Here is a 25,334-nt window from a genome sequence, read left to right as displayed (position 1 = left end):
TAAAGTGTGTGTGTACATTTTTTGGGACACTATATATATATATATATATATATATATATATATATATATATATCCATCCCCCTAGAATGTAGATAGGGACTTTGTCCTATTCACTGCTGTAATGCCAGCAATGAGGACAGTGACTGGCACATAAATAGGCACTCAATAAATGTACGTTGAATGACTATTGACATGATGATAAAATATTGGTTTAGACCCAGCTTAATACCTTATTTCAATCATAGGTATTTACTGAAAGAGCAAATGATGACACCAGATTAGTCCCTATAGTTAGATAGAGAAGGGAAAACATTCTCAAAGAATGAATACTGTATATTACATTCAACTTGGTGAAGCTCTTTCCTACAGCATTAAGTAGCAGCATGCTTTGCATTCATACCAGACAAGTCATTTAATGAACAATAGTTTCCATTTTTAAAACTTCACTCCAACAGCTACCAACTAACTGTCAATAAATTAGACATTTGAAAGAGTAGAATGAACATAAGTCCTAGCAACAATTCTAACACATGCAAAGAAAGCAGTGCCTGAGCTGAGCCCTGGGAAACACAACTAACACTTCCCTCACCATAAAATGTACATAATAATACCTCTTTGCCATGCTATACTATCAAAAGTCAGTTATAATCCAAATGCTTTTAATACACTGGGCAAACATCAAACACCCACACAGAGTAATAACCATAGCAACCAGGCTAGCAGAAACTGTCAAGCCTGCCTGGGCAGTTGCCTTACCTTTTTAGATAAAGCAGAAGGACTATGATTGCACCTGCAACAATGATTGGAATTATGAGTAACATGGTGATATAGAGTGTTGGATTGGTCTTCTTACCTAGAAAATGGAAAGTAAACAGAAAGATATGAGAAATAAAATTATTTTAGAAATAAACCAAGCAACAGCTCTATTAGAGTAGTGAGGTCACAGCTATATCTGCCCTCTGCCCCAAACTATTTTCCAAAACCCTTCAATTAACTTTTCCTCTGTTATATTAATAATGGGGGGGGGAGGTCTTGCTCTAGTGCCTAAATTCCATGAATAAATAAACACCTTAAAATTATCTAAAACTGACTCTCAATGTTGCGAAGATGGCGACCAGCAGGAAGGTAGTGAGGGAGAGAGTGTGAGAGAGTGAGGGAGTGATAGAGGAGAGTGCAGACATGTGTGGTGTGTGTGTGTATGAGCTAGGGACAGTTAGTTTCTGCAGGTCCTCCAAGGGGCTGACAAACCAGGCAGTCTTAGATGGCGGGGCCCCACACACAAAGTGAACACTTCTGGGAAGCCAGCACGGGCACAGAGACCACGCCATCTTGAGAAACAGAGCTGCTTGAGACTAGGATCCTGGCCTCAGCACCACCCAGTCTGGTCTCAGACGCAAACCAGGACCCTGCAGCCTCTGGGGACAGAGAACTGTGACCACAGCTGCAGACCTACAGACACCAAGAATCCAGACATCCCGGCTGCAGATTTCTGTGAGTCACAGAAGCTATACCCCTACCCGCAGGCTCGCAGGCAGTGCCATAGGAACTGATAAACCCTCCCCTGGCACAGGCTGCAGCTCCGCTACAGGAATTTGAGCCTGGGAGCACGCAGACACTGGGACTCTGTTTCCCGCAACACAATCGGGCGACCAAACCCGAAGCTCACGCAGGGCAGCAGTGCCACCTGACTTCGATTCTGGGCAAGCGCACACGGAAGTCTGTTTTCCTCAGCGCAGGAGCGGACCTCCTGCCCACACAGTGCTAGTGTGCAACCCAGTCCCCCAAGCTGATCGGGACCCTGATTCTCCGGGTGGAAGGCAGCACTGAGCACCACTGACTTGACTCAGTTTCTTATCGCGTGAACATGGGATCCCTGACTCCCAGTGCACTCACACTAAGAGCCAATGACTCCAATTCTTGGTGCATGTGCACACAGGGACCCTGATTCTCAGCGCAAGGCCACACAAGCAATGGAGACTCTGATACTCGATTCTTGGTACAGGCACAGGGGAACTCTGACTACTGGGACGCGCTAGTGGGTTCTGATTTTTGGCACACGCCAGCGGGGTCTCTATTTCAGCATGGTACAGGCAGGGTCCCTGATTCTAGGTGCACTCGTGAGGCCACACTAAGCGCTGGTAACGCTGACTCAGGGTGAGCCTGGTTCCCACCAACCCATGGCAGCCACACATCTTCATGTTGGAGCTCTTCAGTGACATTCGGGTGGTGCAAAGCTCCCACTACTCATGGCCCAGGCCCACACAACTCGACGTTTGAACCTTCTGGTGATGATCAGAATGGGGAGACAACACAATCCACAGAGGAAAGAAAATGAGGAGTCGCCAAGAAAGGAAATTAGTGAAATTGAAGCATGCAATATGACAGAAAAATAATTCAGAGTAATGGTTGTACAATTCATTCACCGGATGGATGAGAAAATCAACATCCTATGCAAGAATTAGGAAGAAAAGAAAACTGATATACCTACAATCAAAAACATCATGGAAGGTTTCAACAGCAGACTAGAAGAAGCAGAGGACTGAATTAGTGAGTTATAAGATAAGGTAGAGAAAAAAGCTCAAGCTGAACAGCAACTGGAAAGAGAAGTTAAAAAGCAGGAGGAGAGCCTAAGGGAGCTTTGGGACAACATGAAACGAAGTAACATATGTATAATAGGACTGCCAGAAGGACAAGAAGAGCAGCAAGGATTAGAAAATCTATTTGAAGAAATAATGACAGAAAACTTCCCGGATATGGGGAAGAAAAAAGTTACACAAGTACAGAGAGTCCCAAGCAAGATGAATCCCAAAAGACCCACACCAGGACACGTCATAATTACAATGGCAATGTTCACGACAAAGAGAGAATCTTTTTTTTAAAATATATTTTATTGATTTTTTACAGAGAGGAAGTGAGAGGGACAGAGGGACAGAAACATCAATGAGAGAGAAACATCGATCAGCTGCCTCTTGCACACCCCCCACTGGGGACGTGCCCGCAACCAAGGCACATGCCCTTGACCGGAATCGAACCTGGGACCCTTCAGTCTGCAGGCCAACGCTCTATCCACTGAGCAAAACAGGCCCTGGCAAAGAGAGAATCTTAAAGGCTGCAAAAGAGAGATAGAGAGTTACCTACAAAGGATCCACCGTCAAATTTCAAATGATTTCTCAGCAGAAACACATCAAGCTAGAAGGGAATGGAAGGAGGTATACAAAGTGTTGCAAAGCAAAGAACTTAATCCAAGAATACTCTATCCAGCAAGACTATCAATCAAAATTGAAGGGGAAATCAGAAGCTTCGCAGACAAAAAAAAAGGCAAAGGGAGTTTATCACTACCAAGTCAGCAATGCAAGAAATGCTAAAGCGAATGCGGTAAAAAGAAGATACAAAAAGGTAACAAAGAACACAGGCACAAAAATAGAAATGACTACAAACAAGTACGTTTCAATAATAACTTTAAACGTAAACGGACTAAATGCTCCAATCAAAAGACATTGAGTGGTTGAATGGATAAAAAAAACACGACCCATATATATGCTCTCCACAAGAGACCCACCTCAGAAAAAGGAACTCACACAGACTGAAAGTGAAGGGATGGAAAAATATCTTTCAGGCAAATGGAAATGAAAAAAAAAAACTGGGGTAGCAATACCTATATCTGACAAAAATAGACCTCAAAGTGAAGACTATAATAAGAGATAAGGAAGGCCACTTAATAATACTAAAGGCATCGATACAACAAGAGGATATAACCCTGATAAATATAAATGTACCCAATGCAGGAGCACCCAAATACATAAAAATACTCCTGGAAGATATCAAGGGAGAGATCAACAACAATACAATCATAGTAGGGGACTTTAATACAACACTGACATCACTGGATAAATCCTCTAGACAAAAAATCAGCAAAGAAACAACAATCCTACATGACTCACTAGATCAGATGGACTTAATTGACGACTTCAGAACATTTCACCCCAAAGCCACAGAATATACGCTCTTCTCAAGTGCACATGGGACATTTTCAAAAATAGACCACATATTGGGTCACAAGCAAAGTCTCCCCAAATTCAAGAAGGTTGAAATCATACCAAGCATCTTCTCAGACTGCAATGGCATAATATTAGAAATAAACTACAATAAAAACAATCCAAAAAACTCTGTGCAACCCAGTCTCCAAGGCTGACCGGGACCCTGAAAGCTGAATAGCATGCTATTAAATAAGGATTGGGTTACCAAAGAGATCAAAGAAGAAATTAAAAACATCCTGGAAACTAATGACAATAAAAACACAACAACCCAAAATCTATGGGACACAATGAAAGCAGTCCTGAGAGGGAAGTTTATAGCTCTACAAGCCTACCTCAAAAAACAAGAAATAATGGTAGTAATTCATCTACCTCTACAACTCAAAGAATTAGAAAGAGAGCAACAAGAAAACCCCAGAGTGAGCAGATGGAAGGAGATAATAAAGATCAGAGCAGAAATAAATGACATAGAGACCAAAAAACAATACAAAAGATAAATGAAACCAAGAGCTGGTTCTTTGAAAGGATAAACAAGATTGATGAACCTCTAGCCAGGCTCACCAAGAAGCAAAGAGAGAGAACCCAAATAAACAAAATCAGAAATGAAAGAGGCTAAATAACAACAGACCCCACAGAAATACAAAGGATTGTTAAAAAAGTACTATGAACAACTCTACTCCAACAAACTAGACAACCTGGAGGAAATGGACAGATTTCTAGAAAAATACAACCTTCCAAAACTCAATCAGAAAGATTCTAAAAATTTCAATAGGCCGATAACTATGGAAGAAACTGAAGCCGTCATCAAACAGCTCCCAGCAAACAAAAGCCCAGGGCCAGATGGCTTCACAGGGGAACTTTACCAAACATTCAAGGAAGAACTAAAACCTATCTCCTCAGACTATTCCAAAAAATTCAAGAGGAAGGAACACTTGCAGGCTCATTCTATGAAGCCAGCATTACCCTAATACAAAACCAGATAAAGACAACACAATGAAAGAGAATTATAGGCCAATATCCCTCTTGAACATAGATGCCAAAATCCTCAACAAAATTCTAGCAAATCGGCTCCAGCAATACATCAGAAAGATCATACACCACGACCAAGTAGGATTTATCCCAGGAATGCAAGGATGGTACAGATACTGTACATAGAAAACCCTAAAGACTCCATCAAAATATTATCAGACGTAATAAATGAATTCGGCAATGTAGCAGGATACAAAATTAATGCCAAGAAATCTATGGCATTTCTTTATACCAATAGTGAACTTACAGAAAGAGAGACTAGAAAAGCAATCCCATTTACCATCGCACCAAAAAAATTAAGATACCTAGGAATAAACTTAACTAAGGAGGTAAAAGACCTATATGCGAAAAACTACAGGACACTGAATAAAGAGATAGAGGAAGACATAAACAGATGGAAGAACATACCGTGTTCATGGATTGGTAGAATCAACATCATTAAAATGTCCACACTACCCAAAGCAATCTATAGATTCCATGCAATCCCCATTAAAATACCAATGGCATATTTCACAGACCTAGAACAAACATTCTAATAATTCATCTGGAATGAAAAAAAGACCCCGAATAGCTGCAGCAATCCTGAGAAAGAAGAGCAAAGTAGGTGGGATCGCAATACCAGGTTTCAAGCTGTATTACAAAGCCACTGTTCTCAAAACAGCCTGGTACTGGCACAAGAACAGACATATAGACCAATGGAATAGAATAGAGAATCCAGAAATCAACCCAAACCACTATGCCCAATTAATATTTGACAAAAGAGGAAGGAACATACAATGGAGTCAAGACAGTCTCTTCAATAAATGGTGTTGGGAAAATTGGACAGATACATGCAAAAAATGAAACTAGACCACCAACTTACACCATACACAAAAATAAACTCAAAATTGATAAAGGACTTAAACATAAGACGGGAAACCATAAAAATACTAGAGGAATCCATAGGCAGCGAAATCTCAGACATATGCTGAAGCAGTTTCTTCACTGTTATTGCTCCTAGGGCAATGGAAACTAAAGAGAAAATAAACAAGTGGGACTACATCAAAATAAAAAGCTTTTTCACAGCAAAGGAAACCATCAACAAAACAACAAGAAAGACCACTGTATGGGAGAACATATTTGCCAATGTTATCACCGATAAGGGTTTAATTTCCAAAATTTACAGGGAACTCATACAACTTAACAAAAGGAAGATAAACAATCCAATCAAAAATGGGCAACAGACCTAAATAGGCACTTTTCGAAGGAGGATAGAAGGAAGGCTAAGAGACATATGAAAACATGCTCAAAGTCACTAATCATCTGAGAGATGCAAATCAAAACGACAATGAGGTACCATCTCACACCTGTCAGAATGGCTATCATCAACAAATCAACAAATGACAAGTGTTGGTGGGGATGCGGATAAAAAGGAACCCTTTTGCACTGCTGGTGGGAATGCAGACTGGTGCAGTCACTGTGGAGAACAGTATGGAGTTTCCTCAAAAAACTAAAAATGGAACTCCCATTTGACCCAGTGATCCCACTTCTAGAAATACATCCCAAGAAGCTAGAAACACCAATCAGAAAGGATATATGCACCACTATGTTCATAGCAGCACAATTCACCGTAGCTAAGATTTGAAAACAGCCTAAATGCTTGTCAGCAGATGAGTGGATTAAAAAACTGTGGTACATCTACACAATGGAATACTACACTGCAGTAAAAAAGAAGGAATTCTTACCATTTGCAACAGCATGGATGGACCTGGAGAGCATTATGCTAAGTGAAATAAGCCAGTCAGAGAAAGATAAATACCACATGATCTCACTCATTTATGGAATATAATGAACAATATAAAATGATGAACAAAAACAGATCCAGTGACAGAGAAGCAGCGATCAGACTGTCAAACCTCAGAGGGAAGGTAGGGGACGGTGGGGGCAAGGGGGAGAGATCAACCAAAGGACATGTATGCATGCATATAAGCCCAACCAAAGGACACAGACAACAGGGGGGTGAGGGCATGAGTGGGGGGGGCTGTTGGGAGGTTAATGGGGGGATGAGGACACATATGTAATACCTTAATCAATAAAGAAATTAAAGATGAAAATAAAATAAAATAAAAACAAATTATCTAAAACCAAGATATCTCAACAGGTTTCAGACACTATTAACAAAGATGTTATATCTGGTAAATGCATCATCTCATTAACAGTGACTATCTTTTCTTATTGGTTACTTAATACTATTAGAACACCTAAAATAATCCTAACAACAACTAGCACTACTACTGTTCTTAATTGAGCACCTACTATATGTGTGATACCATACTACATGCTTCTACATGTGTATATCTATGCTACAGAGATAGATAATACTGTCTCTCATTTATACAGATGAGAAGGGCAAGGCTCAGGGCAGTTTACTAGTTTGTCTCTAAGGGTTTAGTAAGTGATGGAGTCAAGCCTCAAATCCATCACTGTCCAAATCCAAAGTCTTTACTTTAATGCCTTGTTACACCTAACACGTGAACTATATGTCTATTTATTTGATTATCTTTTCCACTAGGACATGTACATTTAGAAAGCATCAAGTAATGGCATAATTGTTTTAGGCAGCCTCTAAGATGACCCCAAATGATCCCTGCCTTCTGGTATTCACACCCTTATATAACCCCTCCCCTTGAGGGTGGGCTGGACTAATTGACTCATTTGTAAAAAACTGACCAGCAACAGTGATGGAATATTATTTCCAAGATCAGGTTATAAAAGACTGTGGTTTCTATATTGGGTGTTCTCTTATATATTCTTTCTTTCTTGGATCACTCACTTGGGGAAGCCAGCTGCTACTGTGTCATGAGGTAGCCCTATGGGGAGATCCATATGGCGAGGAACTGAGGGAGGCCTCTGTATTGATATTCTAGAATTGCTTTAACAAATCACTACACACTGGTTGGCTTAAAACAACAGAAATATATTCTCTCACAGTTCTGGAGGCTAAAAGTCCAAAATGACGATATCAACAAGGACATGCTCCCTCTTAAGGCTCTAGTGAATAATCCCTCTTTGCCTGTTCCTAGATTCTGGTGGCTCCCAGAATCCTTGGCATTTCTTGGTTTGTAGCTGCAGCACTCCAATCTCTGCCTCCATGGTCTTTGCTGTGTGTCTCTCTGTGTTTCTGTGTATCCTCTCTTCTACTTATAAGAATACTACTCATTGGTTTTAGGGCTTAATCTAATCCAGTATGATCTCATTTCAATTTGAATACATCTGCAAATCTCTATTTTGAAATAAGGTCACACTCATAGGTAACAGGAGTTGGAATTGAAACACATCTTTTTGGGGGATATAATTCAATCTGTTATAACCCCCCTCTCTAGCACCAGAGAGGAATTGAGGCTCTCCAATGACCACATTAGTAATGATCTTGGAAGTGGACTCTCTAGCCCCAGTCAAGCCTTCAGATGAGGCTCTAGTCCACACTGATAGCTTGACTGTAACCTGATGAGAGAACTTGAGCCAGAGTTACCTAGCTAACCTGTGCCCAGATTCCTGATACACAGAAAGAAACTGAATTAGTGAATATGTGTTTTTTAAGCCACTATATTTTGGCATAATTTGTTATGCAACAATAGATAACTAATACAACCATGTCTGACACATAGCTTGTTCAATTACTCAATTAATAGGGAATTGACTACCTTAACAACTGGTCTCTCTGACTGCTAGATAGCTATTAGAAAGTCCTTAAGTTGGTCCTCTTTTGCCCCCAAAGAGCCACATAAAAGATAGTCTATTCCCTCTTCTACCTGAAAATACCTAAAATGTTAGAATTCATCAATTAGGACTTCCCACGCTTACTTCATCAAGTGTTTCTCCCTAAATTCTGAGATTCTTCAACATCCTGATTACCCTCTTTCAAGAATAGGCACCTCCTAGAATGTGGTGCCCAGAATGAATACAGCACATTTCTGATGTACACAGGACACTGTGCCCCACCCTCCCATGTTCCTTTGTTTTAGGTGCTTCACTGTCACTGCTGCCTATGACTGCATGTGCCTTTAGGGATACTTAAGGATCCAATGTTGAGTCACTTTGAGTTTACAGTCAAACAAAACCCTATATGCACCCTACAACACACACATTCATAAAGCACAGGTCTTTCAATCCTATATTTGAGTCTGGCAAATAGCTTGTTCAGCCTCTCAATTAATAAATGAAACTGATTTTTTCAAACCCAGACACAGGTTTATCTCTATTAAATGTCATCAAGGGTCACTATTCTATTCTTGATTCTATCACCAAGTCATAAGCTAAGTCCTCTAGCATTGTACAATCTGCAGATTTAATCATGCCTACCTTCTAAAGATGGAGACAGGACAGAAGAGAAGAAAATACCATTTGCATTACGGATTTTCAAAGTGCTATATTGGGTGATTTGACAGTAATTAAACAGAAAATACATTTCAATTGTAATACTCACTGGCTGACATTAAGAATATAGAACATCCCTTTTCCCATCCTATTTTCTGCTTCAGCTTAGTTTCCATGCATCAATGGTTTAAATTTGAATGAAATCCTGTTCCCTTACCTATACTCATCGCTGGACTCCAATTACTCCACAGTTTGTCATCCTCATAGCATAACTTATTTGTTTTTACTCTCATTCTGACTGTGTTCAAAGTATCATGAAGAACACCAGGAACCCGGAAACAAACTGTACCCTTAAAATTAAAAACAAAAAACAAAAAACAAAAACACACACAAGTAATATTAATAGTTTATTCTCTTTCTCTGCTTCTGAATCTTAAATATAATTATCGACCAAATTCTGTATATGATTAAGACTTGAATTGTACTCCAAATTATCTGACTTTAACTCCTGGATAAAAATGGACGATAACACACAGAACAAAGCAGTTCAAATTTAGGCTATGCTCACCCGGCCCTATCCCCAACTACTCTTATGTGTTTAAGCCCAAATAGCTAAAGTGGAATTTACTGACCTCCAGGTTTCCCTCAAACTCTGAATGATTACATATGGGTTCTTCAACCTTGAAAATATAAAAAAATGGGTAAATTGAAGATATTTTAAAAATCACATTTTACATGATTTAACCATTTCTAACAAGGTTTCCTTTATTCCATTAAAAGACAACCAGCCCTGGCTGGTATGGCTCAGTTGGTTAGGTATCATCTCATGTATGATGATTGATGATTCTCTCTCATTATTGATATTTCTATCTCTCTCTCCCTCTCCCTTCCTCTCTGAAATCAATAAAAATATTTTTTAAAAATATTTCTTAAACAGGATAAAAATATTAACTGTAAAGAAAACACTTTTTATAAAACCATCTATATTATCATTACAAATATATCCTATTCTATATAATGAAAGCCTAATATGAAAATTGAACGTCACTCCAACACACAAGATGGCTGCCCTTATGTGGTCAAAGATGGCCACCCCCATGTGGACACAAGATGGCTGCTACAAGATGGCCAGCAGGGGAGGGAAGTTGTGGGTGATGAGGCCAGCAGGGGAGGGCAGTTGGGAGGGACCAGGCCCACAAGGGAGGGCAGTTGGGGGTGACCAGGCCTGTAGGGGAGGACAGTTAGGGGTGACCAGGCCAGGAGGGGAGGGCAGTTAGGGGCAATTAGGCGGGCAAAGCAGCAGTTAGGTGTCGATCAGGCTGGCAGGGGAGTGGTTAGGGGGTGATCAGGCTGGCAGGCAGAAGCGTTTAGGGGCAATCAGGCAGGCAGGCAGGCAAGCGGTTGGGAGCCAGCAATCCTGGATTGTAAGAGGGATGTCCCAGATTGGAGAGGGTGCAGGCTGGGCTGAGGGACACCGACCCCCCCCCCCCGCCGTGCACGAATTTCATGCACCAGGCCTCTAGTTAAGGAAATAAAAAGGTAAAGCATAGAGTGAGAGAAGATATTTGCAATTTCTGACAAAGGACTTGTATATATGTATTATATAACACATATTTACATTTATACATAATACACACATATGTACATATATCCCAGAAATTAATAAGGAAAAGACAGACAAGCCAATGAAAAAACCGGCAAAATACTTGAACAGGCATTTCACAAGAGGATATTCAAATTGCCAATAAACATGAAAAAGTACTCAATTTCATTAATCACCAGGGAAATGCAAATTAAATATACAAGATAACAATACACACACCTACCAGACAATAAATACCAAGTGTTGGTGAGCAGCGGTTGCCAACCGGTGGTCCGCGAGGTCCAAAAAATTGGCGACCGCTGTTGATGAGGATATGAAGGATCTAGTGCTCTCGATTTCTGCTCTTAGTAGTGTAAATTAGCAAAACCACTTGGGAAAATGATATTATTTACTAGAGAGAATAAGATGTAATCCTATGACCCATATATGCCCAACCAAAATGTATGCATGTGTGCACCAAGAAACAAGTATGAAAATGTTCAAAAAAACTCTAGTCATAAAACTCTAAACTAGAAACTACTGAAATGTCCATCAATGGGAGGAGGGATAAATCAAATGTGGTATATTGGCACAATGGAATGAATACAATGAGCATGAACCATCTACAACTACAGGCAAGAATATCAGTCAATCTCATAAACATAACACAATGAAAAAAACAGACACACACAAAAATAAATTCACTATAACCAATTTATATAAAGTTTAAAAAGAGTCAACAAAAGTAATCTCTGAGATTAGAAGTCAGGATAATAGTTGCTCTTTGGGAGGGTAGTGACCAAAAGGGGTCATGATGTGGCTTCTGGAGTGCTGGTTATGTAAGTGAAAAATCATTTGCAAAATCACTTGTGAAAAATCATCTAACTGCATATAATGACTTGTGTAATTTTTTTCCTACATCAATTACAAATTTAAAAAAAAAGGAAAAAGAAATCATTCCCCCTTGTGGATAGTATAATGTATGAAAAATAACTAGGTTACAGAAAATATAATGTAAAATTTTACTCCACACAATTTAAGTCACTTGCTGTCTGATGTAAAAAGAATAATCAGTTCCTGAAATGCAAATATTTCAAAACTGAGTAAAAAATCAACACATGAAAATCTGTCTACTTCTGGCCAACAGGTACATGAAAAAATGTTCAATATCACTAATCATTGGGAAATACAAAACAAAACCACAATGAGATACCATCTCATACCTATTAGAAGTGCTATTATCAAAAAAATCAACAAATAACAAGTGTTGCCAAGGATATAGAGAAAAGGGGACCCTTGTGCACTATTGGTGAGAATGTAAACTGGTGTACCCACTATGGAATACAGTATTACATATCCATATGGGGGGAGAATCTTTTTTTTTTGTATGGAGTTTCCTCAATAAATTAAAAATAGAACTACCATACGATCCAGCAATTCTATTTCTGTGAATATATCCAAAGGAAATGAAATCAGGACCTCAAAAGAAAACAAATCAGGATCTTGAAGAGATATTTGCACTCCATGTTCACTGCAGCATTATTCACCATAGCCAAGATGTGGAAACAACCTAAGTATCATCAATGGTTGGAAAAAGAAGAGGTGGCACCTATGGAATATTATTCAGATACTAGAGGCCCGGTGCATGAAATTCGTGCATGGGGGGGGGGGTTGTCCCTCAGCCCAGCCTGCACCCTCTCCAATCTGGGACCCCTCAGGGGATGTCCACTGACAGTTTAAGATCGGGCCTAAACCAGCAGTTGGGCATCCCTTTCTCAATTCGGGACTGCTGGCTCCTAACCACTCACCTGCCTGATGCCTGATTGTCCCTAACCGTTTCTGCCTGCCAGCCTGATTACCTCCTAACCATTCCCCTGCCAGCCTGATTTATGCCTAACTGCTCCCCTGCTGGCCTGGTTGCCCCCAACTGCCCTCCCCTGCAGGCCTGGTCACCCCTAGCTGCCATCCCCTGCCACCCTGGTCGCCCCTAACTGTCCTCCCCTGCAGTTCTGGTTTCCCCCCAAACTGCCTTCCCCTGCTGGCCTGATCGCCCACAACTACCCTCCCCTGCCGGCCATCTTGTGGTGGCCATCTTTGACCACATGGGGGCAGCCATCTTGTGCGAGAGCATGAGGGTCAATTTGCATATTACTTCTTTATTATATAGGATATATATAGATATATCTATATATATGGATATATCTATATATGTGTGTGTGTATAAATATATATATATATATATATATATATATATATATATATATATATATATATACTAAAGTCAGCAAATCATTGTGTAAATTAAAGGCTTTGGGCTCTTGTTCAAATGTAAATCCTCTTGTGTTGTTTATCAGCTGCTTAGATACCTCTATGAGAAAAGAAAAGCAAAGGCACAGAGAACCAAGTAAATAGTTTGCAGGGATGGGGGTGGCCAAAGACAAGTCATTCCTTACATTGTGATTCTGTCATGAGCTACCTCTGTCCGACCACAGCCCTCATGTGATGGCACAGTTCATGTTCCAGCCTACTTCCCTCTCTTAACTGGAACACCAGGCAAAATAATTCCTCAAAAAGTCTTGCAAAAAGAAAAAAAAAAAAGGTCTAAACAGCAGAACTCAAGATCAGAGAGCACACAAAAGCTGATGATATTCTAGGAGAGGAAGCAGCTGCTGACCATCTGCTAGGAGAGAGTACATTACACTCAAGTGTATAAACAGAGTTAATTCCACATAGACTATAGATCTGATTTAGATGAATAAGTTCCATATATGTGTGTTCTCTTCTGTTCAGAAGTTCATAAAAAATAATTTAATTCAACAAAAATGTGTTAAGTGATGATTACACAAATGGTGTTATACCAAGTATTCTTTGTCAAAGTTTAATACATGGAGACCAACTTTTGAAGTCATACTTATTAGCTGTATGGCCTGTAATATGTTACTTAACCTCTCTGAGCCTTAGTTTCTCTATGAAATGTAAACTACTTCATGAATTATTATAAACCACTGTATGAGAAGTACACAGAAGAGTATATTTGTAGCATATCATATAAACACTTAATAATTAATGGCTGTTAGTATTAAAATAAAGTATTGATGTGATCAACAGTGTTTAAGAACAAATACTTTGAACTTGGACTTTTGCTGAAATCTTGACTCTACCACTTTCTAGAAATGTGATCTTAGTAGTAACCTCTGAGACTGAGTTTTCTCATCTGTAAAATGGAAAGGGGGACAGGAGCTAGATCCTTGGGGTTACTGTGAGGACTTAATGAGACAATTCAGATAAAATCCTTATTAAAATACCTAATGCATACTAATTGCTCAATACATGTTAGCTGCTATTAATAGCAGGAACAGCATAAAGTAAACACCACATAACTCCTCCCTATAGCAGCTTATCTTTTTAGTGGAGAGAACAGGCCTACACAGGTGATCAGAGTAACTATCAGGACATAATTCAGTGCCAAATGAATAATACAAGCAGCATGTGTATTTGGGATTTGACAGAAGAGCAGTAAAGGCTGAAGAAAGCAATTATAGTTCAGTTTTCTGATAGCTCACTTAGTTGGAAATGCAAGCCGCACCCTCTCCCCACTTGGAAGTCATTTGCCTTTTCCCTTTGCTGTATTGTATGGGGACATCAGTTTCTGTTCCAGATCATGGTTACTCTATTTCTGAAATAGATTAATCTGCAAATGCCCAGAAGAGCTCTGCTCAGCTGTGGACCTGGTCGCTCCCTTTGGAGTTATTAACCTGTCAACACTGGCTTATTTTAGTAAGTAGAGATGCTCCTCAACTTATGATGGTGTTACATCCCAATAAACACCTCATATGTTGAAAATATCCAAAGTCGAAAATGCATTTTATACACCTAACCTACTGAACATCATAGCTTAGCCTAGCCTATATTAAACATTCTCAGAACACTTACATGACCTACAGTGGGGCAAAATTATCTAACAAAAAGCCTATCCTATATAATAAAAGGGTAATATGCAAATCGACTGAACAGTGGAATGACCAGAATACCCACAGCCCCTCAGGGGGGTGGGGCAGGCCAGCAAACCGCCCACAGCCCCTTGCCCCAGCTGGCCCCGCCCATGACCCCTCACCCCAGCCGCCCACCCCCAATGGCCCCCATTGGGGCGGGCTGGCTGACCCCACCAGTGCACGAATTCATGCACTGGGCCTCTAGTTTTATAATAAAGTGTTGAATATCTCATATAATTTATTGAATATTGTACCAAAAGTGAAAAATAATGGATATATGGATAGACGTCATTAATGTACACAGCTAAAAGCACAGTGGGCCTGAAGAATGTTTGAAGCATTGAACTAAAATTAATTACACATGAGAGTGTATCGTACTGCATATCACTAGTCCAGGAAAAGATCAAAATTCAAACTTTGAAGTACAGTTGCTAGCAAATGTGTATCATTTTTTGTGCCATCGTAAGTCAAACCATGGTAAGTCTGTATTTTGAAACTCCCCTGAGGAGCTAAAACAATTGAACCAAGGAATTTGCCCATGTGTGCTGGGCTCCTTTAAAAGCCAACACAAAACACTTGGTTTCGAACCTCTAAAACTCAAATGCACAGGGCCAGGACAGGTGGCACACAACTGAGTCTCTGTGGTCTTGAGGTGCCAACTAATGGAAACTACACTCTTCAGGCACCACAGTTTTAAATCTAGGTAAAAAATTCAAATTAAAAAGACAAACAAAACTCCACTTTGTGGCCCAAACAAAAATGTCTGAGGCCCAGTTTGTGACTGATGCTCTGCGGTTATGCCACATGATGTTATGCCCAGTGTCCCACAGGGACCTCTAATTAGCATATTTTGTACCAGATTCTGAATAATAAAATCGTATATAATCCAACCAATACTAACTACTCAAATTTGAATACTTTAGTTGCCACAAACTCTTAAGAAAACTGAATGGCCATACCAGAGCCTCCAAGTATCTACCTGATCTGACTCCAGAGTTCATTCTGTTTTTCACACATGCCACACTCATTTCTTCCTCAGGCTTTGTATTTGCTGTCCCGTCCAACCCAAGATCTTCACATGGCTAGCTCCTGCTCATCATTCTGGTCTCATCTCAAATGTCTCCACTTTGAATTATTACCCTACCTACTATTCCCTCAGGCCCTCCCATCACGCTACTATATCACCCCATTTAATTTTCTTCATAGCATCCATTCCCTGAAATGAGCTTATTCATTTACATATTTATCTTATATTAGGTAAGCTTCATGGAAAAAGATTTTGTATCATTTTTTGTGCCATTGTAAGTCAAACCATGATACAGGTGTCATGTACAGAAAAAGTGTATGGCACATGGTAGATACATAATACAATTTTTGAAATATGTTTTTCTTGATTTTTTAGAGAGTGAGGAAGGAAGAGGGAGGGAAAAACATTGATGTGAAAGAGAAACATTGATCAGCTGCCTCCTGCACACACCCCAACGAAGGTTCCAGCCCACAACCTGAGCATATGCCCTGTCCAGGAATGCAATGCACAGGACGGTGCTCAACCAACTGAGCCACATGGACCAGGGCTAATAAAATTTTTTTGAGCAAATGAATTAATATATGGCGTGAATCTTGCAGTCAATGCTATAATAAACCCTCAAACCTTCCACCAACCTATTTCAGACAAGGAATTATCATCATAATAATTATGTGACAAATCTAAGAGCTAAATTTCATTGATATTTCAATGTGTTATACTATAAGAAATTCAAGTGAAAGAAAATTATCCAAATATAAACAACAATCTAGAAAACACTTACGGATAAAGTATAAAGTGTCTCAGTTTGGCTGTTATTGACTTCTACTTGATAAGATAAGCAAGTGCTAGTAAAATTCTGTGGATTCTTCCCTAGCATGTATAATTCACCATGTTGAAAGAAAAGCCTTTTAATATGTGGAGGATCAGGTTGCACTGAAAGAGAAATAGAAGAATACAAATTAGCTTCCAGAGTTGTTTTTTTTTTTTGGTGAGATACCTATGTGGGAACAGATAACAAAAGTCACAAAGTTAAATCAAAATAGGGCTGATACTTTCAATGGCCTTCCATGATCAGACATACTAGTACAGTTCTAGATTTCTGATTAGCCATGGTTAATGAAGGAAGGTTATGCTAAATTGCCTAGTAATGGATTTAAGGAACATCTTTGGGTGTCTGGCAGATGGTAGGAACTCTGACATGCATCTGGTTAGAACATGGCCAGGGTATAATCAGGATATCCAGCTGCACTGTAAAGAAAAGAAGCGTCTGGTCCAGATGTGTCTCCACCTAATGGGTAACAGGGGCACCAAGTGCAAGGGTTTTCCCCAGCTGTTACCCATTTTGCCAATCATAGACCACAATTTAAACATTGGCTTAGTCTCTGACACATGCTACAACAATGATGAACCTCAAGGACATTATGCTAAGTGAAATAAGCCTGTTACAAAAGAACAACTACTATATGATTCCATTTATGAAGTATCCAAAGTAGTCAAAATCATAGCAACAGAAAGTAAGAAGGTGGTTATCAATGAAGCATCCATCTTATTTAAAAATTGCTGTTTGAAATTTTAACCCTGCTATTTTGGCTTCTGTAAACGCTTGCTTGCTTAAATGATAAGGAAAATAAGACTACTCCCATTCCAGAGAGGCCATGGACTATGCCCCAGACAGAGTTGTCAGTGCTGACACCAGACCAGGCTTTGAGATATGGTCTCATGGCCCCTTCCCAGCATGTAGGCCTTCTTTCCCAGAAGACCCGGAAGTCTCATTCCAAATTTGGGAGACAAAAGAGCTAGGAAAAGTATAAATAGAAAAGGTTTCCTCCATGTTGGGGGGGGGCCCAGAATTTGAAAGGCACGTTTTTCTCTGGGCCTGCCCTTAATAAAATGTAACTCCCTTTCTATAAACATGGCTTGGTTTTTTTCCGGTCTTCTATAACATAACGGTTCCCTGACCAAGAAGAAGGCCAAACATGCTTGCCTTTTGACCTCCGGTGAGTGGACTGGGTTTGGGGCCTGGGGGAGCCGGACAGGCCTCTGGGAGGCACCGCTCTGCTGATATAGCAGAATTGAACTGGGGGACTCTGGGCGCTCCCGGACCTCAGCCTAGGATCCGGCCGGCATCTGGAGAGAGTGGACGGACACTTCTGGACCTGTCGACAGAATCAGTAAGGTAGGGGCCCCAGTCAGTCAGGCCCACTTCGAGTGAGTGGAAGGGGGAGCTTGATCACCTCCCCGGAAGTCAAGGACTTCCTCAGGCAATTAATCAGGAATCAGGTGGACTGTTTAAATTCTGAGTAAATATCTGGTAGAAGTCAAAAACTCAGACTGTCTGGTGTATAAATGTAAGTGTGAGAGTCTGTGTGAAAGACAGTGCAAACCCTGCTTTAGAGGGAAGACAGTAGAGAACTTTTAATTGCCTTTCCTTGATTTATACTTTTGCTGTGTTAGTTTAAAATTTTGGAATTCTAGGGTTAATTTAAGGATATAAAATTTATGAAGGTTGCCAATCCAGAGAAGTTTAAACAAAGGCTTGTTGGGTTAAGATTAGTCATAATTAACTGCTTTGTAGGCTGCCTTTTTCAGCCCTGCTAGCAAACAGAGAATCACGTGGTCCCAAGAACTGCGACCTGCCTACCCTTCCTGATAGATTTACAGTGGGTCTCTGAAGGAGGAGGAGAGCCGAAGACTGCTCTGGAGCAGGTGTGAGAAAGGGTAGAGGCTGTGGAATTCACTCTCAGCCTGCTGAGATAGAGGAGCCCTAGGCTGGGGGACAGGGGGATGGTTGGAGATATCAGAAGTGGTGAAGGAGGAGGAGGATTTGAGATCCTCTGGGGCCTTGGAGTAAAGAAGGAAAATCTGGGAGGGAGAGCAGCTGTTCCTTAAGTGTAAAAAGCCTGGTTATACAGGATCTCAGACCGCTTGCCTTATTTCCCCTGCTTAGGACAGAGTAAATGGTTAATGCAAAAAGCAGGGGGCATGGGGGGCATCAGTGGGGAGAGCAGGGAGAGATAGGTTTTTGTTGATTTTACTGGCTACAACTCGCTCTGCTGGCATCCTTGGTTTCTTACTTATCTGAACTATGCTGGACTCAAGGCTTTCTGCAAAACACAGTGGATCTCCCTCTGCCCCGTTTTATTCTTTTTAACCCTTCCAATACACATAAAGAAAATCTCATTGTCTGAGCCAGGAAGGGCAGGGTGACTGAGTACTTCTTGGGCGGTGGTGGAATATTCAGCAAAGGAACTTTAAGATATAATATCTTTAATGTTACAACTAGTTTAAGTTTTAAAAGTCTCTGTAGAGCCTAAGACCATCGGAAAACACAGATATTTACATTACGATTCATAACAGTAGCAAAATTACAGTTATGAAGTAGCAACGAAAATAATTTTATGGTTGGGGGTCACCACAACATGAGGAACTTATTAAAGGGTCGCGGCATTAGGAAGGTTGAGAACCACTGCTCTAAAGATTAGTCCTGGCCCTCATTCCGGGCCCTTATCTTATAAACAGGCCCACTGACTTTATTCAGCAGAGAATTAATTCTATCAAGCTTATAGTCACCAGGGGTCAATATAACTCCCTCGCCAACAATGACCCAAAAGAGTCAATGATTCGACTCATGTACATAAAACCAGTGCTGAATGAATCATCCATCTTATATAAAAACTGCTGTTTGAAATTTTAACCCTGCTATTTTGGCTTCTGTAAATGCTTGCTTGCTTAAATGATAAGGAAAATAAGACTACTCCCATTCCAGAGAGGCCGTGGACTATGCCCAGACAGAGTTGTCAGTGCTGACACCAGGCCAGGCCTGAGATATGGTCTCATGGCCCCTTCCCAGCATGTAGGCCTTCTTTCCCAGAAGACCCGGAAGTCTCATTCCAAATTTGGGAGACAAAAGAGCTAGGAAAAGTATAAATAGAAAAGGTTTCCTCCATGTGGGGGGGCCCAGAATTTGAAAGGCACGTTTTTCTCTGGCCCTGCCCTTAATAAAACGTAACTCCCTTTCTCTAAGCATGGCTTGGTTTTTTTCCGGTCTTCTGTAACACCAAGAGCAGGGGGGAGGAATGAGAGGGAATTAGTGTTTTGGGGCATCGAGTTTCAGTTTTATAAGATAAAAGTTCTTGAGATTTGATGCACAACAATGTGAATATATTTAACTGCTGAACAGTACACTTAGAAATGGTTAAGAGGATAAATTTAATGTTATGTGATTATAACCACAATGTAAAATAAATAAGAAAATTAGCTTAGACAATTGAGTTTTTTGGGAGTCAGCTATGCATAAGACCACGCAACAGAAGAGAATGAATAATTAACAAAAAATCTGTAGATGTCACATTCTAGCTGAGAAGTATCTCCCTTTATGTCACCAATAATCTCTAGGAAGAAAACTAGCAAAATGATCTTCAAAAGGTCCATCGAGGACAAACTGCCAAGCAAGGAAGAGGACAAAGAAGAGCTTTGCTTCAGATTATCCCACTTGGCATATTACCACAACTTCACTCCCTGGACCTACAAACTAAGCTCCCTTTGGTTCACTATTAGAATTCACTTCCCTGAGTACCTGAAAGAGCAAATAGTGTTCTGCTCACAGACTTGGGCACTTTTGTCAATTTATGGTTATTTGCCTATACATTTTCTGTATACCACTTAGCCAGTATCTGAGCTCCTTGTCGGGGTATTGCAACATATAAACAAACATAATGCTTTAGAGATTTACAAAACATTTTTATACACCTCACAGCATTTAAACCTTCTACAGTTGACCCTTGAACAACAGAGGATTAAGGGAATCACTGCCACCCCTTGTCAAAAATCTGCATATAACTTTTGACTCCCTAAAAACTTAACAACTAATAACCTACTATTAACCAGAAGCCTTCCTGATAATATAAACAGTTGACTGATGCATATGTATTTTTATATGTATTTTATATGGTATTCTTATAATAAAGTAAGCTAGAGAAATTGTTATTAAGAAAATCATAAGAAAAAATACATTTACAATACCGTACAGATTGAAAAAAAATACACATATATGTGGACACATACAGTTCAAACCCATGCTGTTCAAGGGTCAGATGTACAACCTTTTGAGATCAAGAAGGACCATGCACTCCATTTTATAGATGAGGAAACACTTTAAGAGAATGTACTAGTATATACATATATCTTTTCCAAAGTGAAGAAGCTAGCACTTCAAGCAGATATTTTATTTTCAAGTGGGAGGCTCTTTCTAATATGCTGATACTCAGCTGCACTGGTTGTTCTCATTGATCAGTGCCAGACCCAGAATGTTAGATAATTTGAATATCAGCCCTGATCATTCTACCTCCAGTCTAAGCTTTTTTAAAAAAAAAACACTATAAAATAGATCGCTCAGGAACTATATTCAATCATAGTTATTCTGTAGCACCATCCTGTCAAGTATTATAAGTAAAAGAGAACATATCTTAAGAGTCAAAAAGCCTGAGTTCCAATCTTGGTTCTATAACTAACTGCTTGCTGTCTGTCCCAGTGTACTCATAAGTGAACAAGGAGAAAACACATGCATAGGTACTAAATAAAATAATTTCTAAGCTTGCTTCTTTAAAAAAGATCAAATAAAGGTATATAAACATAGTCTTTTTTCTGGTAAGATCTTAAAAACAAAATCTGTTTCTATTATATGTATTGATTGTTCAAAAGACATTAACACTTTTATCCACGCTGTCATAGAGGACTTTGAAAACTTACCACGAGAAGTTAAAGGCACTATATGAAAGGATGGTCTAATTTTTCCTGCATTATCCTTGACCATCACTTGAACATTGTGTTGGTCGAAACTGGAAAGAGTAAAAGAACAAGTAATGTGTTGACCTTCTCTATAGATGTTTTCACATTGATGAATTTTTCCCAGGCTGCTGTGCCTGCAAGGTAAAATAAGACATTCTTCTGCATTATTTTTAACAATGAACTCAAGAAACAAAGGCAGACATTGTTGGGTTTTGTTTTGTTTTGAATGACTTAAGATGTCCATGAAAAGCAATATTTGCAATATGGCAAGATAGCTTTTTCTAAAACGATACTTTATGTGGCTCCATTTCATACTCTAAGAGAAACAAATGTTCCTATAGCTATGGAAACTACAGGAGTACTGGTTCTTTTTCTTCTTCTGAATACGAGGTGTTATGAGGGCAGATTGAAAAGTTTTATGCTTCTTGAAAATATCCCATCTGCTGAATTCCATGGTTCTCCTCTGGTCCCACTTTCTGCTCCCTCCTTGTTTTCTTGTCTTGCTCCTCTCCCTTCTCCTCTTCTCACAGGGTTCCTATTTAGTTAATAGCCCTCTGCACATCCCTCTCTATTTCTTAGTCACACATCTGTTCAGCCCAAGCCTATAATTTCCATCCCTTGATTAGAATTTCTATGCTAGGGATGCCTAGTCCTAACCTTTCACCTTGGATCCAGTCCCAGACTTCCAAATGCTCCATTCTAGTATTCCACTCTTGCCTCAAATTCAATGACCAAAACATATGTCCCTTTTCCCCTGACAAATTGCCTTTCCTTCTAATGTTCCAAATTTCCACCAGTCTGAGCTCATTTCCTCTGGGGTCCTCAATTTCAGCCTTTGAAATTCCGTTTTACCCTTCCTTTCCCTATATTCTATCACTAAATTCTGTTATTTCTTTCTTTGCAAAGCTTGAATTCTCTCCTGTGATATTTCCATTGGCCTCACCCACTTTCATGTCCTACTCACTTCAGGCTTCATGTCTTCTCCAGACTGACCTCTGGGACCTTCATTATTAGTTCCTTACAATCACTGCCAGATCTATGTTCCAGAATACACAGACTTTCTAAGTGTCTTACTTCACCATGTGGCTTTAACTACCTTCCATAACCAGTACTGCTGGTATATTACTTCCCATTTCGAAAACCTCTACATATACCTTTCCTCAATGATCATCAGCACCTACCACAGTGCAAGCAGAGAGAATGTGCTCACTACACTTTTTCGTCTATGCTATTAAAGGATTCTGGATTTATTGGGAAAAAAATGGCGACTGAATAGAGTCGTGTTTGGAGTCTGGTCCTGGGGCAGAGAGTAGGAGCAGCAGAGGTTCGCAGGGGGAGTGTATGTTGGCAAGCCAAGGGACAGCTAAACTCCAGGAGAAGGCGGGGGAGTTCTGGGCAGGGTTCCCCTGACCGCGCAGCACCCACAGGGGCTGGGTCCCCTCTCGGAGCTGCAGGCTCAATGGGCGCCTTGCCATCTTGCAAGGAAAGGAGGATTTTATTGGAAACCTGACTTCCCGCGACAACTGCAAACACTGAACTGCTGCGATCACCAGACCACCGGTCCCCTATCAGGGCAAACATTCGGATTCAAAGGAACTCTTCACTGCACCACGGAAAGGTCAGATTTCGCCTGAAATAAGGTGCGGTTTCTAATCCCCGCGGTGGGAGAGGGAAGCGCTGGGTGAGGGAAGCGCGGCAGCCACAGGACCGGCAGGAACCGGGAGGTCTGTGCCTAGAAAAATCGGCAGCAGTTGGAACTGCCGTGATCCGTGAATGTGGAAGGGGGTCCTCTGAGCTGCTAACAGAAGTGACCTCTTAAAAGCAACTCATTTTAATCTGACGAGGAGGGTCAGACTAAGAATTTTCAAAGGAGTGCAGGATCCTCAGTCTGGCGCACAGACCCACTGTTCGCACACTTGGGCTCTTTCCGACTCTGATTGCTAAGCCCAATACATAGAAAAACCCAGGTGGAAAAGCCCTGAAAGACTGCAGGGGGAAGGTGTTTTTTCGGAACCTGGGGAGCAGAGCTGGGTGTGACCATCGGAGAGGGAGCTCTGAGGCGCACACCTCCACAAGCTCTGAGGTGCACACCTCCACAAACCGGTAGTGAGTGCCATAGAGGGGGAAAAAAAAAAAAAAAGCTAGAGAGGCACGGAAGTCAATTCAGAAACACTGCCACCCAGGGGCTGAAACGCTAATTGTCTCTGGTGTAATCAAAAATAAATACGAGAAATTAAGACACGGCCGGCTTAAAAAGCAGGACTGGCTTACAACACTGAGGAACAGTGGAACAAAGCTGAACTGAAATACCGCCCAGACTGGGAAACAGGCATACCAAACAGAATAATAGAGGAAGTGAATGACAGCCGCTACTGCACATTTTAGTCTTCCTATTTTTAAATTTTAAATTATTTTTTCAAATTTTTTTCAATTTTTTATTCTAATTTTTTTATTTTCATTTTTTGCATCTTTTACTTAAGAAACTAAATTTTTTTCTTTTTCCTCACTCGATTTTCACCTTTTTAATTATTACATTTTTATTTTCAATCAGCATTATTATTACTATTATTTTACTTTTTTTTTTAATGTCATTTGATTTTCTCTTTCTTTTATCTTGGGATTAGTGTCCTACATTCTATTTGCATCTTTCCCTTACAATCGTTTTACCCTATCTCAACACTAACATTATGCCATCACTCTCCTCCTAACCTTTCCCCTTTTGGTCTCCTATTTATCTTAACCCTTTCTGGCTTTAGATTTTCCCTACTTTTTCAGTTTACCCTCTGCTAAAATTTCACCCTACTTATATATTTAATTCCCAACCCCCTGCTCCAAATCCATACATACCTCTCTCTACTCTACCTTAAAAAAGATTATTTTTCTCTCTGGGCTTTTTTTTTTTTTTTTTTATTGATTTTTTACAGAGAGGAAGAGAGAGGGATAGACAGTTAGAAACATCGATCAGCTGCAGCTGCCTCCTCACACCCCCTACTGGGGATGTGCCCGCAACCAAGGTACATGCCCTTGACCGGAATCGAACCTGGGACCCTTGAGTCCGCAGGCCAACGCTCTATCCACTGAGCCAAACCGGTCTCGGCTCTCTGGCCTTTTGTTGTTTGCTTGAATGTTGATTAGATTGAATTTTTATGCTTTTTTATGAGATTGTTTTGATTATTCTTTTTGTTTGTTTGTTTGGTTCTTTTGTTTGCTTTGTTTTTGTTTGTTTTTTACTTTTGTTTTCCCTTGCCTCACTTGATATTAGTTGGTGTTGCAGTTTGTATTAATCTCCAGGCTCGTGTTGCTGGAATTTGCTGGGATTAGTGGTTGTTCTAGTGGAGTTTACTCCCCATATATATAGTTGTTCCCCTTTTCTCTATTAGTATCGTTCTTGTCTCTCTTACTTTTTTTTCGTTTCTTTTTTTTTCTGCTCTTCTCCCAAGTTCAGATTCACACTCTTTTTTTTTGTTGTTGTTCTTTCTTTTTACTCTCCCTCTTCCACTCCTATTCCCTAATTTGTCTTTCTCTGG

General features: G+C 40.2%; 1 protein-coding gene across 3 annotated transcripts in view; it reads right to left on the bottom strand.

Annotated features, from left to right (window-relative positions):
- IL13RA1 (interleukin 13 receptor subunit alpha 1) overlaps nt 1–25,334 on the bottom strand; it is a 76,209-nt gene that overhangs the window by 19,038 nt on the left and 31,837 nt on the right. For 2 of the 3 annotated variants that reach the window (XM_054724980.1, XM_054725068.1), the window contains exons 5-9: nt 21,769–21,941; nt 16,802–16,953; nt 10,052–10,099; nt 9,637–9,769; nt 757–853 (exon numbers count right to left, since the gene is read on the bottom strand). In XM_054724980.1, coding sequence (XP_054580955.1) covers nt 757–853; nt 9,637–9,769; nt 10,052–10,099; nt 16,802–16,953; nt 21,769–21,941 — 603 coding nt within the window. The remainder of the gene's footprint in view (nt 1–756; nt 854–9,636; nt 9,770–10,051; nt 10,100–16,801; nt 16,954–21,768; nt 21,942–25,334) is intronic. The other variant, XM_054725024.1, reaches the window with a different exon arrangement.

The sequence above is a fragment of the Eptesicus fuscus genome, chromosome 1 (assembly GCF_027574615.1).
Source record: "Eptesicus fuscus isolate TK198812 chromosome 1, DD_ASM_mEF_20220401, whole genome shotgun sequence".
NCBI lineage: Eukaryota > Metazoa > Chordata > Mammalia > Chiroptera > Vespertilionidae > Eptesicus > Eptesicus fuscus.
The sequence above is the reverse complement of the archived record's forward strand: the minus strand, read 5'-3'. Positions and strand labels throughout refer to the sequence as shown.